Below are 13,546 nucleotides of genomic sequence, written 5' to 3' on the forward strand. Positions count from 1 at the left end.
CCAGATTCCGACCATACAGCGGGTGCCTTCTATCAGGTCTTCGGTAACCCGTTGTATCACACACAAAAACATGGCAGCAAATTGACCAATCAGCAGCTTAGGCCAAACTTTTGCTTGAAATAACGTCACAATTTGGCTGTTGCCGGAGGTCTCATACAATTTTAACGCACACATATCAACAGACGTTACAGAGCACATGGGCCTGCTCTGTTAAAGGGAATGTACATCATTGGCTTTTGTTGTAATTTTCAGAAATGAACTTATTTGAGGGGTTAGTATAATAGATCAAATATTGTTTAACTGACATGATTGAAGTTTTGTGTTCGAAAATGCTTGAAAAACCAAGAAAAACTAAAATGTTTAAGTAGTCTGGTTCCCTGACTCCACTAAAGATAAAATGGATCAATTTATAGATGTCCAAAAAATTGAAGGTAAGGGAACCAGTCTAGCTGGCCTGCACCCGTTCATGAACATGTAACCAATAGCAAACAAAATTTGGACTGAAAAAAATTGTAAATTTGGAGCAGTAGTTGAAAAATTGTTAGGTTTTTCCAACGGTGGTCGGCCGACCACCGTTGGAAATATATACAAAAATACCATTTTCTTGAAAATGACTTGACACCAGGTGCCATAATTTTAGAGGATGCTTTAGACTGTCATTTACCAACATCCTATTAAGGTATTTCGTAAAAACTTGGTAGTTTTATTCTTCAATGTTTGCAAATGTTGTATATTCTCTTTAATGGATGATAATCAGACTACCCGAGGCTCAGGGCCAAGCCAATATCCTCAGCCTACCTAGTGCTGTCCATGATGGTGTTGAGTCTGTGCGCTATGGTGATGACCGTGCAATCAGCAAACTCGGTGCGTATCGTGGCCTGGATGAGATCGTCTGTTTCTAGATCCACGGCAGCTGTGGCCTCGTCCAGGACGAGAATCTTGGTCTTGCGGAGCAAGGCGCGAGCTAGGCAGATCAGCTGCCGCTGTCCAAGGCTGGAAAATAAGACAAGACAAGACAAGCTTAAAGGGAATATACATCATTTGCTTTTGCTGTAATTTTCAGAAATGGATGGAATTGGGGGGTTGGAAATATTACTTTTTTGAGGTTTTGGGTTCGAAAAAGCTATAAAAACCAAGAAAAAGAATCATTTTCCTGTAGTCTGGTTCCCTGACTCCATTTAAGAAGAAACAGAGCAGTTTAAATATATTGGGGAATTGTAAGGTCAGGGAACCAGTCTAGCTGGCTTGTACCCGTTCATAGGTGTGTAATCGATTGCAAACAAGTGCGATGGTCAACTGGGGCCAGTATTTGAAAAAAAGCCAGTTTTTTTCCAACGCTGATCGGCCGATCAGCGTTGGAAATTGATACAAAAATACCACTTTTCTTGAAAATGACAGTATACCAGGTGCCATGATTTTACAGGATGCTTTACACTGTCATTCACTATTAAAAACAGTCCAGCAAGGTATTTCAAAATGATTCGGTAGTTTTATTTTTTAATGTTTGCAAATGTTGTATTTTCCCTTTAATAAAGCTGTCTGAGATCGCACCAGATTCTATTAAATTGATTCAGAATGACTATTTATTCACTGGAAGTCTTTTCATGCATCTGGGCCCAATTTGATAGCGCTTGCTGATCAGTTTATAGCAGAAAAGTAGTGCTTACTGTAGCAGAAAATCATGCTGCTGTTTAAGCACTACTTCATAGCGTGGATGTGCTAACGGTTGCATGCGCATGGGCCTTTAGGGAATTTAAGCCCTGGTTATCAGTTATTCCTCAATCCCACAAAATCCTCCATAACCTAAAGGAATTTGAAGGATCTGACAGGGTTTAGAATTAAAACGACAGCAATTACAAGCAACTGACCTGAGGTTGTCCCCTCCCTCCGTACACTCGTACTCCAGCTTCTCCGACAGTCGCGACACAAATGCGTGCAGGTGAGAGTGTCGCAGGGCATCCCACAATGCCTCATCCGAATACTGACCAAAGGGGTCAAGGTTCATGCGCAGGGTACCAGCGAACAACACCGGGTCCTGTTGGAGGCAAATAAAAATGATGCCCTGTACTAACATTTACAGTAAAACTTGTGTAAGAATATTGACCTTTCTTTTGTTAGAGAACACCGAGCGCCATTTTGAATGCGCTGGCACAAGGGCATAAATGTAAGTCGTGGTTGGCAACAGACTTTGCCAAAAATTGCATATTAACACTCTCGTTATGTAAGAAAGAGGTGTTATTATTAAAATAATCAATTAAAGCATTTATTGATTATTTTGTATTTTCAACAATTCAATGATATGTTTACATGTATTAATCATTATCATCATCATCTAGCGGTCGCAGCCGAGATCTCGTTCACAACGCCACGCCAGGTGTCTTTATCCCTCATTGTGTACGGAGGTCTTCAATTTCACATTGGGTGTCTCTGCCAATCACATCAATGTAGTTGAAAGGTCTTCGTCCTCTGTTAGGGCATGTATTTATAACTATTCTTTGTTTTTGCAACGTTGGCCTTTTATAGTTTTGCCGACCCGGGTTGGCAAAGAAAGGTATATAATACAAATATTTGATTGCTAACTTGCTAAATTATTTTGCACTATCATGAACGAAACAGTGCACACACCAAATACGTCCATGGAGGTCGTGCGAATGGTCACCAAGCACCATTATTCTGTCTGCACCGAGTCCATAGTAAAGCTAGGACGTCTGGCTTCGTCTTCAGGCTCCAGTTTTGTGACTGTAAGGATCCTGCAGCCGATTTCATGAAACACCCCATAACTTACGCGATAGCCGACAAGCGATTCCGTGAAACTCTGAGTAGCCTGTGAGCTGAATTGGGGCGATTCACAATGCAGTGCGCCACCAAGAGTTTGCCACGGAGAGTTTGTTTTTCCCAGTGCATTGTGGGAGATGGTCGACAAATTTGCAGCGTGGGACATTTGAAATTGTTAGTTTTTCCGGTCAGAAAGTTTGTAAAAGTATGATTCGAATATATGTTTGCCCTCATGTTTTCTTTTTTTTATCAATATGGAGTTTTCTGTAAGGCGGCAGAACGCTATGCCCCAATCTATAACAAATTAGCTCAAGATTTCTACTGACACTCGTTCAAATGGGCCATGCTTTGTCGACCGTAAACTTGAAAACTGCCCTCTCCATGGCAAACTCTTGGTGGCGCACTGCATTGTGAATTGCCGGAATTGGGACTGGATGGCCTATGATGGACTTGTGATGATGATCAGGTCGCCATCAGCCTCCTGATGATGGTGCTCTGTTCATAATCAGTCTCTTGATGACGAACAGAGCACACTGTTCGAAACGTCGAGTTAAACCAACTGGTTCTTCTCAGAACCACACAACTCACTAAGAGATATCATTCACATGGTGTTACCGCAAACCTCCCATTAACTGGGGCACGTTTTGGCACTGTGACCGTAAACATGTTTCTGGTTCGCGGCCGTTTCGGCGCTTCGGTTACACTGAAATGACGTCATTGTTTCGACCAAAGTTGAACCGAGGTTTCCGGTCGGTTCACTTATGTTTCAAGATGGCGGAAAGGTAAACAAGCTTAGCAGACGACGTTACTTTTTACCATAAATAGGGTTTAAATAGTGGGTTTTTACCTTCAATTTGTACGAAAGTTGACACAGAATATCAGGCCTACTCTTTTCAGAACTTTAGGGAAACGCTATAAAAAACCTCCTACTTCTGCTTTAAATGTTATTGTTAATCATATCCGGTCGCCGCGTGATTTTTTTGGGGGGTTGTGCAGTCACGTAGGCAGTAACATGACGTCATGAACAATTTTCCGGTCAGTCGTTTTCGCAGTGCACAGGAAACATGTTTCAGGTCACGGCTGTGACGTCAGAAACATGTTCCAGTTCAAGGGCCGCCAAAATGTGCTCCTGATCAAGTCCACCACGCAAACCTTTATGTCTCATTTAACACTTGGGATGACATGCGACCTATCAAAAGAACCTCGACTACAACATTGCCAGATAAGCACTAAAAAGCAATCATCATCTCCCCCTGATCTTACCTGTGGAATGATAGTGATGCGTGATCTGAGATCATGTAGTCCAATGGTTGAGATGTCCACGTCGTCTATCCTGATGGAGCCGCCAGCAGCTTCCAGGATTCGGAACAAGGACAGCGTCAGGGAGGACTTCCCGGCCCCGGTCCTTCCCACGATGCCGATCTGAGTAGAAATGTAAATTGTTACACGTCACAGGCATGAGATGATTAATTTCACTTACATTTCATTTATTATCCCAGGTAGGAACACACATAAACACAGAATACAATACAAACATTAAAGGTAACGTGCCAGTGTAACAAAACAAAACAAAAACAATATTGATAACACCTTTAAGGATTGCCAAAAGCAAACCGAAGCACGATCTGGTGACTCTCCTTAAAAATGTTATCAAGTACAAAGAAACCAAAACCAAAGAACCCAATCCCATCGAAAAAAAAATGTTGGTGTTAGGAAACAAAACAAAAAACATTCAGACCAAGACAATGCAAGACTGGAATATCAAATCTACGATTCAAACGCTTGGCAGCTGATAAGACAATTGACAAGTAGAACAACAAAAAATAATTGTACACATAGTAAGACTTTAAAAATTGATTTAAACTTTAACAAGTCAGGTGTGTTTACAAACACAAATGCCCCGCAACGGTGACAGTTCCCATGACATAACACCACTCTTTTAACATCAACTTACATGTACCTTGGTCACATGGAACATTCATTGACAGCATTAGTGTCTTCTGTAGGTTTTATATGAATTAATCCCTAATCCCTATAATCTCAGAATAAATACATGATTTCTATTGTTTTAGCCACTGTGACCTTGACCCTTGACCTTTTGGCCCCAAATTCAATAGGCTTCTTATGATTACCAAGAACAATCCACAAACCAAATTTGAAGTTCACATGTAAAGTATTTCTCAAGTTATCGCGCTGACAAGATTTCTATTGTTTTAGCCACTGTGAACTTGACCCTTGACCTTTTGGCCCCAAATGCAATAGGCTTCTTAGGATTGCCAAGAACAATCCACAAACCAAATTTGAAGTTCATATGTTAATTATTTCTCAAGTTATCGCACTGACAAGATTTCTATTGTTTTAGCCACTGTGAACTTGACCTTAGGCCTTTTGGCCCCAAATGCAAAAGGCTTCTTCGGATTGCCAAAAACAATCCACAAACCAAATTTGAAGTTCACATGTAAAGTATTTCTCAAGTTATCGCGCTGACAAGATTTCTATTGTTTTAGCCACTGTGAACTTGACCTTTGGCCTTTTGGCCCCAAATGCAAAAGGCTTCTTAGGATTACCAAGAACAATCCACAAACCAAATTTGAAGTTCATATGTTAATTATTTCTCAAGTTATCGCGCTGACAAGATTTCTATTGTTTTAGCCACTGTGAACTTGACCTTTGGCCTTTTGGCCCCAAATGCAAAAGGCTTCTTAGGATTACCAAGAACAATCCACAAACCAAATTTGAAGTTCATATGTTAAGTATTTCTCAAGTTATCGCGCTGACAAGATTTCTATTGTTTTAGCCACTGTGAACTTGACCTTTGGCCTTTTGGCCCCAAATGCAAAAGGCTTCTTAGGATTACCAAGAACAATCCACAAACCAAATTTGAAGTTCATATGTTAAGTATTTCTCAAGTTATCGCGCTGACAAGATTTGTCCGGACACACACACAAATTTTTTTTCTATGATTCCCTTTAGTGTTTCTCTTCATTCTGCTACGGATAAACCTAACCCAAAAATGCCTCTAAACCTGTTTTCCAGAAATGGGGAAACACTGTGTGGACGTGGGGTAAGTCCACACAACGTCGGTGCTACCTACATTATGTGGACGTCTTTTGTTCGGAAGTCCACACTGCGTATGTAAGACAAACTCACCCCCCCACACCCAGACTTGTTTCACATACCATACTTTTCGTGTAGTTAAGGAACACCAGTGGAAAAACTCATTTTTCTCAAACTGTGAAAACTCTTACAACCCAATTTTTTTTCAATGATTCCCTTTAGTGTTTCTCTTCATTCTGCTACTGATAAACCTAACCCAAAAATGCCTCTAAACCTGTTTTCCAGAAATGGGGAAACACTGTGTGGACGTGGGCAAGTCCACACTTCGTCGCTGCTACCTACATTATGTGGACGTCTTTTGTTCGGAAGTCCACACTGCGTATGTAAGACAAGCTCACACCCACACACACACACACACATGATTATATACACTTATAAACTCATACGGTGACCGGTTGTGCTTACTTTTGCAGCATTAGGGCGACCACCGTCTTTATGGTGACATTTTGCCAGTCGCCATAATGCATACATGTAGGTAATACAAAGCCACAGAATTTCATTGTCGCAAATAGGCTTAATCGTTTGCTCTTGGTCCAAAATGTTAAAGTACCAAAATTTGTTTGGGTAGGATAAGGTAAAATTGGGTTAGGTCACATTAAAGTTTTGTACACATGTCTACGGAACGGTCGCCCTAATACCATAATTTTCGGAATATAAGCCGCGCGGCGTATAAGCCGCAGCACGCAAAAATCTGCAAATTAAGATTTGAAGTCGGCATATAAGCCGCACCGGCGTATAAGCCGCACCGACCGCTGCAGTTTCAATTTTGTAAGGCCTCCAAATTCTAGTCAAAATGCTCTGAACCAGTTCCATTCACACTACAGAAGCTATTAAAAGGACCACAAAAGTTATATCAAATCATTTACAATTGATACTTTTACAAACAAATATGGGAATTGATGAGAAATAAACACCGGGAACTGCTGCCGGCTGCCCCGTCATAGCCCGGCAGCCTGTTCACGCACGCCGGTGAATGGCAACATTTTCCCACAGCACGTGAGAGAATATGAAACCCGACGTGTGTTGTCTGACTGGAGCGCTACAAATCTTGCTTTGTGGCAACAGATGCTGATTTGTTTTGTCCTAAGAATAAACAGGTCCGTTTTTACCTCAAAACTTATCAAATTGTTGCCATTAGTTGCGAGAAAAATTCAAGTTTCGATCGTAACTTTCTTTGGAAATAGTCAAAACGAAGCGGACATTTTAATAGACGATTCCATTAATTTTGTAAGGGGTGATTTAGTCCCTCTTTTGAGTTTTACATCGTTTCTTGAATACATTTCAAGAAAACAAAATATATTGTGACGTTGAACAACTGATTATGTAATAAAAAAATGTTTCGAACGCCATAAAAATTGTAGTGGTCTTTTTTCTTTTTTTGTAAACAGCGAAAATATTGGTAATTATTGTTCCCAAGAAAGAACACCCCTTTGTTACCACAAATGGTGTGGTCCGCTGTTGGGAAAGCATGCCTGCATATCGCTGCTGCACTACTGTACCAGTATCACGTACGGCTGGTGGCAAGTGTCGAAGACAGCTTTCATCACCGTACTTTTTTACCGCTCGGTACCTTTACGTGAGACGTGGTTTCGGTTTGTTAATGACTTTCTTAATTTATAATTCATTTCAGCAACATATCTCTTCTTATACCAGTACATTAAATACACATGTGAATTTCATTTTTATTCTTCAAGGCTCGGCGTATAAGCCGCCCTGTGTATAAGCCGCAGTAAACATTTTCATGGGCAAAATCAACGTATAAGCCGCGGCTTATATTCCGAAAATTACGGTATATATATATAAATAGTTATCTATATTAATAAACTTATAAAAAAAAATCATTTGATACTGAAGTTTCCCATTGGGAGGGAGTCATAACCAGTCAATACCTCAGGATAGCTGATTCAAATTTACCTAATTTTCAAATGCATCCCAAACTTTCAAGTGTCCTTACAACATTACTAGTAATAACAATTTTTTAAAAACGTAAAAATGGTACGGAGTCTTGGGTTTGTTTTTGTTTTGGGGCTTAATAAATGTTCTCAGAGTGGATCACGTTTTCCACAAATTCTCAGACCGACCAACCTTCTCTTTGGCCTTGAAGACACAGGAGATTTGCCTGAGTGCGAGGTCCAGTCCGTCCCGATAGCGCACGCAGTAGTCGTCCATCTCCACGCGGCCCCTAGCGGGCCAGTTCTTGTCTGGTCTGTTGTCTTCAACTATGGCTGTTGCCTGCACAGAGAAAACAAGAAACGAGAGCTTCTATTTGGACAAAGGCTCAGAAAAGGTATTAACTAGTTTGCGCCGGAGGCCATGCATGTATACACGTACAAGTTTTGTGTTATTCAGAACGGATGACAGATAAACACGCAGGAAGCGAGGCTGGAAATATCTGTCCGCGACCCGCTCGCAGCGAGCGAGGCTGGAAATATGAGTGTGCTGCCCGAGGTCGAGGTCGAGTGAAAAGTAATCCCGCACCTCGTTCCATTCTGGTCAAAATAATCCCGGCATGAACTGGTTAACAGCGCACTCTCTCCATCTTAGCTGTCAAAAACATCAGGTGTAAGTGCTTCTAGCAGCTTTCCGAGTAAGGCCTGTAAACTCGGAAAGACTACAGTACTTCTAGCAGTACACTCTTATCTTGTTAATCCCTTTGTCAACAAACTGGCCCCTGTTATCAGATACTGCTGCTAATCCCCTGCACTTGTCAATATCAGCTGTGTGACAGCACATGTGGCCTTATTACACTAAGTGTTAGGGATTATAAAGCCACTGTTTGGACGAAGGATTTAGATAGATTAGAGGGCTGGCCAGTTTACAGCTAGATTGACTGTTTTCTCTCAAAAGTTTCTAGTGGAGGTTACTCGCAAATGAAATGTCAACAACAGACTGGTAGAATACAGAGAGAAGTGTCCTTTTAAAGCCAGAGTCCATCATTTGCAGCTATCCAAAAAGTAACTGGGGTAATTATCGTTGAAAAACATACTTGGTTGAAAGATAGTAAAGGGACTAAACTCCCTGCGAAATTATTCTTTCTGGCAAGCTGTCATTTTGAAGAAATCAACGAAAGAAGGTCTTTCCAATGGTGCGGTGCGTCTTAAGAAGCACTGTTGGAAATTTGTGTTAGTAGTTCGTTTTTTTCATTCGGCGAGGCGTGCGCAAGCGTTGACACGACGCAAACGTGGTTGCTATAATTCGTCGGATCAGTGCGCCACATCGCATAGCTGCAATCGGCTCAGTAAGTACGTGTCTCGGACGCTGAATTCAAGCCCAATTCAAAACATGATTCAGCAACTTTTGATTTGAAATCGAGATCCTAGAATGTTGTTTTTCTCAAAATATACAGCTGAAGCTGAGCTGAAACTTCATCAGGTTAGTTGTTCAGCACCCTTCTTTAGATTTTCAGCACTTTTGTTGCTTCAAACAAAATGCACAAATTACAAATGATGGACTATACCTTTAACCCCAACTCTCTCAGAATTTCAAAATCCGCTCCTGAATGTTGCCTTTGCTTTTATGTTTTTCGAAGTCCAGTCATTTCCGCATTCATCCTTACCTCTGTTTTGACGCGTGTGTATTCCGTTATACGTTCCACGGCAACAATATTGGCTTCCAGATCGCATGTGACGTGTACGAGCCATGTCAACGCCCCAGTTATCTACATCAAACATATCAAAGATATGAACAATGAATTATTCCTACCACACCTTAAAAGCCTTGAAAGAACTTCTCGATTTGCCAAAATCCAAAGACTGTTCTGTAACCCGATAGTTAGGCTAATTCTTTGCATTTGTGTGTGTACCGTCAGTGGTATAGTAGGCCTTGAGGTTGCAGTTTGTACGAGAACTTTTCAATGCCAGATTAACACCATTTTGTTTTCCTTTTTGGGTGTATTTGTTTTTCCAGACACAATGGTTCAAATCTCTAAGTTTGAGTAAGCCAGAATTGGTTAGGGCTAGGATTCAAATTTCAAGGAAAAAAGAATTTGGTACAGGTTTTTAAACTTGGTCATTCTCATCTTAAGTCAGAAAAGAAAAAAAAGTTGACTTTTACCAGTAATGCGTAGGATACGGACAGACCCACGATGCCTGAGCTGATGTAGTCTCGACCAATCACGGCAAAGAGAGCGGCAAAGAAGACCAGCAAGTTGCCCAGGAACTCCAGACGCAGTGACATCCATCTGGGGGAGGTTTGTAAAAATGGGCGAACACAAATTCCAGTTAGGCCATAAACAATCTTCAAACAGACATGTTTAGTCAAGCACCAGTGAATTACAACTCAATCATGAGTCAGACCTGATGTCAAGTAAAAAAAATAAACAGAGGAGGAACAATAACGCGGGAAATGCCGTTGTCTCAGTTCGATCACTTCAAGTGAAGCTTCATAATTTTAACCCATACTATGTAACAATCATTTGTCAAAGGGTGCATTCAATTAGCTCATCAGGTTGACTCGGGTAAAGGCAGACGGGTTAGCCACCAAAGCCCTACTAATCGAACGCTCAAAACGCAGGCCGTCATGATCCTTACATGAGGTCCGTAGCATTGACAAAACACCCTGTTCAGACTGAGTCTTACTTTGAGATTTTCTTCTCGGGCTGAAACTATAGCCTCTAAAGTTGCAAAGAGCTCAATAAATATTTACATTAAGACTTCAAATAAAGTTGCTTTTTGGGGTCCACTTGAGATTTCTGCTGTTGGCCGCCATATTTGTCTGTTTCTTGGAATGAACAACGCATGTGTGTGACGTATTTCCACCACTGACTCTGCACCATGAGCAGGGTCTGAGGTGGCTGACCCGGGTGAGCCCCGAGAATGACTTCAGAGCTAATCCAACAGGCACGGGGCTAAATCGACCGGGTTTACCTGTTGGACGCTATGTTGGGATAGTACGTCAACTGGTTGTTGTCGACCAGATGCTCGTTGTGATGGATGAAGCGCTCTGAGCGGCGGTAGGCGCGGATGGAACTGGTTCCGGCAATGGTCTCCGAGAAGTGGGAATAGATGGGGGATCTGGTCACGGACTCCAGCCGCTTCAGCTGCCGCGATGTGGCAATGTAGAATCTCTGTTTAAAGTCAGAACAAAACACGAGAATATTCAACTTTGCAAAGAAAATGGCATTTCTTTTACAGTTTAAAAGGTATTGCAAAACTTGCAGTGTTTCTATTCAACTCTAAACACTCCTTATGTTCCCTGCAAGAAATTATAACTCAATGACCCACAAATTTGTGTGTAAAGACAAATCAAAAGATAATTCTCCCGAAGACGGTCAGAGCATACTGACCGGAACGTCGAGTTTATACCTCTGGTTCTTTTCAGAACCATTCTCTTAGTTGAGAAATTATTCGCACATGGTGTTTCCGCAAACCTTTCATTATATAGTATCTCCACCATGCAAAGCCTCAAATCTTACTGATAATTTGTTTGTTTTATCAATACAGCTGTTGTGGTTCAAATGCTGACACAGCCAATTGTTGAAAGGAATGCTTGAGAAGTCTTCAAAAATAATAAGTTACAATTATTTTTAAGCGGTTTCTTGCCCTATTTCACTTTTGGTCCCCGAAACGTACAGAGGCAGGCAGGCAGGCAGGCAGGCAGGCACGATTTGACCCCGGATTAACAAGATACCAATCCACTGCACATGCCGGCAACAGATTGTGCACCCAGTCGTAATTTACTATACTCCTGAGGACAATGCTGTGTGTTTCCCTTTGTCCTTGTGTTTTACTATACTCCCAAGGACAATGCAGTGTGTTCCCCTTTGTCCTTGTGTTTTACTACTCTCCCGAGGACAATGCTGTGTGTTCCCCTTTGTCATTGTGTTTTACTATACTCCCGAGGATTATGCAGTGTTTTCCCTTTGTCCTTGTGTTTTACTTTACACCCGAGGACAATGCTGTGTGTTCCCCTTTATCCTTGTGTTTTACTATACTCCCGAGGACAATGCTGTGTTCCGCTTTGTCCTTGTGTTTTCCTATATTCTGAGGACAATGCTGTGTGTTCCCCTTTGTCCTTGTGTTTTACTATACTCCCGAGGACAATGCAGTGTGTTTCCCTTTGTCCTTGTGTTTTACTATACTCCCGACGACAATGCAGTGTGTTTCCCTTTGTCGTTGTGTTTTACTTTACTCCCGAGGACAATGCAGTGTGTTTCCCTTTGTCCTTGTGTTTTACTATACTCCCGAGGACAATGCTGTGTGTTCCCCTTTGTCCTTGTGTTTTACTATACTCCCGAGGACAATGCAGTGTGTTTCCCTTTGTCGTTGTGTTTTACTTTACTCCCGAGGACAATGCAGTGTGTTTCCCTTTGTCCTTGTGTTTTACTATACTCCCGAGGACAATGCTGTGTGTTCCCCTTTGTCCTTGTGTTTTACTATACTCCCGAGGACAATGCTGTGTGTTCCCCTTTGTCCTTGTGTTTTACTTTACTCCCGAGGACAATGCAGTGTGTTTCCCTTTGTCCTTGTGTTTTACTTTACTCCCGAGGACAATGCAGTGTGTTTCCCTTTGTCCTTGTGTTTTACTATACTCCCGAGGACAATGCTGTGTGTTCCCCTTTGTCATTGTGTTTTACTATACTCCCGAGGACAATGCAGTGTGTTTCCCTTTGTCGTTGTGTTTTACTTTACTCCCGAGGACAATGCAGTGTGTTTCCCTTTGTCCTTGTGTTTTACTATACTCCCGAGGACAATGCTGTGTGTTCCCCTTTGTCCTTGTGTTTTACTTTACTCCCGAGGACAATGCAGTGTGTTTCCCTTTGTCCTTGTGTTTTACTTTACTCCCGAGGACAATGCAGCGTGTTTCCCTTTGTCCTTGTGTTTTACTATACTCCCGAGGACAATGCTGTGTGTTCCCCTTTGTCCCTGTGATATAACACTCTCCCATAGACTAAGCACGTAACCATACCATAGAGGACCGTTTTCAACACAAGACGCAACACCCGTGGACACAAAGGATCTTTTGTTCATCCTTTGTCCCTTTGTCGGGGAGTATGTAGTACATGTACGCCTGGGCCTATTCTGTGTCACACTGCATGTTCCGAATGCACAGCTCATACATAAATGCACTCATGTGGAACTTTGGTAGGATTGCACAACCACGGCTTTCAATGTATTGTTACCAGGTCGAAAAGACAAATGAAAGTAATCCTACAAGCTTCTATAAACAGGTGCTATTCCAAGCAAACTTCACCTGGACTAAGAAGTACACAATTATTGTCGGCACGACGATGAGGCAAAACACGGGAGTGCTCCAGGTGATGATGATCAGGGTGGCAATGATTCGGATGGAGGCTGCTAGGTACGCGGCCAGGTTGTTGGGGATGACGTCATCGATGGTATGGGTGTCCTTACTGAAGCGGTTCAGGATCCGGCCCATGGGGGTGGTGTCAAAGAAGGACATGGGGGCACGGAGGACGTTGGAGAGAAGGTGCTGGTAGAGGGAGCGGGCAGCACGGAGGACACCGAAGGATAGGGTGAAGGAGGCTAGCAGCAACATGATGCCTGGAACAAACAAAAAAAGGAAAATATTTTGATTTTTAAATGATTGTCTAAGGCCAAAAAAAAAAAGTCTCCGATTTCTGGTATGGAGCTTGCCCAAAAAGTGGTGCGGTGACGCTTTTTTTTTTACCTGATTTTTTTGCTTCAAATGTCGG

At 42.0% G+C, this 13,546-nt stretch overlaps 1 protein-coding gene across 1 annotated transcript in view; it reads right to left on the minus strand.

Moving 5' to 3' along the window:
* LOC119734340 (multidrug resistance-associated protein 1-like) overlaps positions 1-13,546 on the minus strand; it is a 42,422-nt gene that overhangs the window by 1,837 nt on the left and 27,039 nt on the right. The window contains exons 16-23 of the mRNA XM_038207795.1: positions 13,084-13,394; positions 10,758-10,957; positions 9,946-10,072; positions 9,449-9,550; positions 7,978-8,124; positions 4,039-4,197; positions 1,869-2,035; positions 799-993 (exon numbers count right to left, since the gene is read on the minus strand). Of these exons, the coding sequence (XP_038063723.1) occupies positions 799-993; positions 1,869-2,035; positions 4,039-4,197; positions 7,978-8,124; positions 9,449-9,550; positions 9,946-10,072; positions 10,758-10,957; positions 13,084-13,394 (1,408 nt within the window). The remainder of the gene's footprint in view (positions 1-798; positions 994-1,868; positions 2,036-4,038; positions 4,198-7,977; positions 8,125-9,448; positions 9,551-9,945; positions 10,073-10,757; positions 10,958-13,083; positions 13,395-13,546) is intronic.

The sequence above is a fragment of the Patiria miniata genome, unplaced genomic scaffold (genome assembly GCF_015706575.1).
Source record: "Patiria miniata isolate m_02_andy unplaced genomic scaffold, ASM1570657v1 HiC_scaffold_27, whole genome shotgun sequence".
In the NCBI taxonomy this organism is placed as follows: domain Eukaryota; kingdom Metazoa; phylum Echinodermata; class Asteroidea; order Valvatida; family Asterinidae; genus Patiria; species Patiria miniata.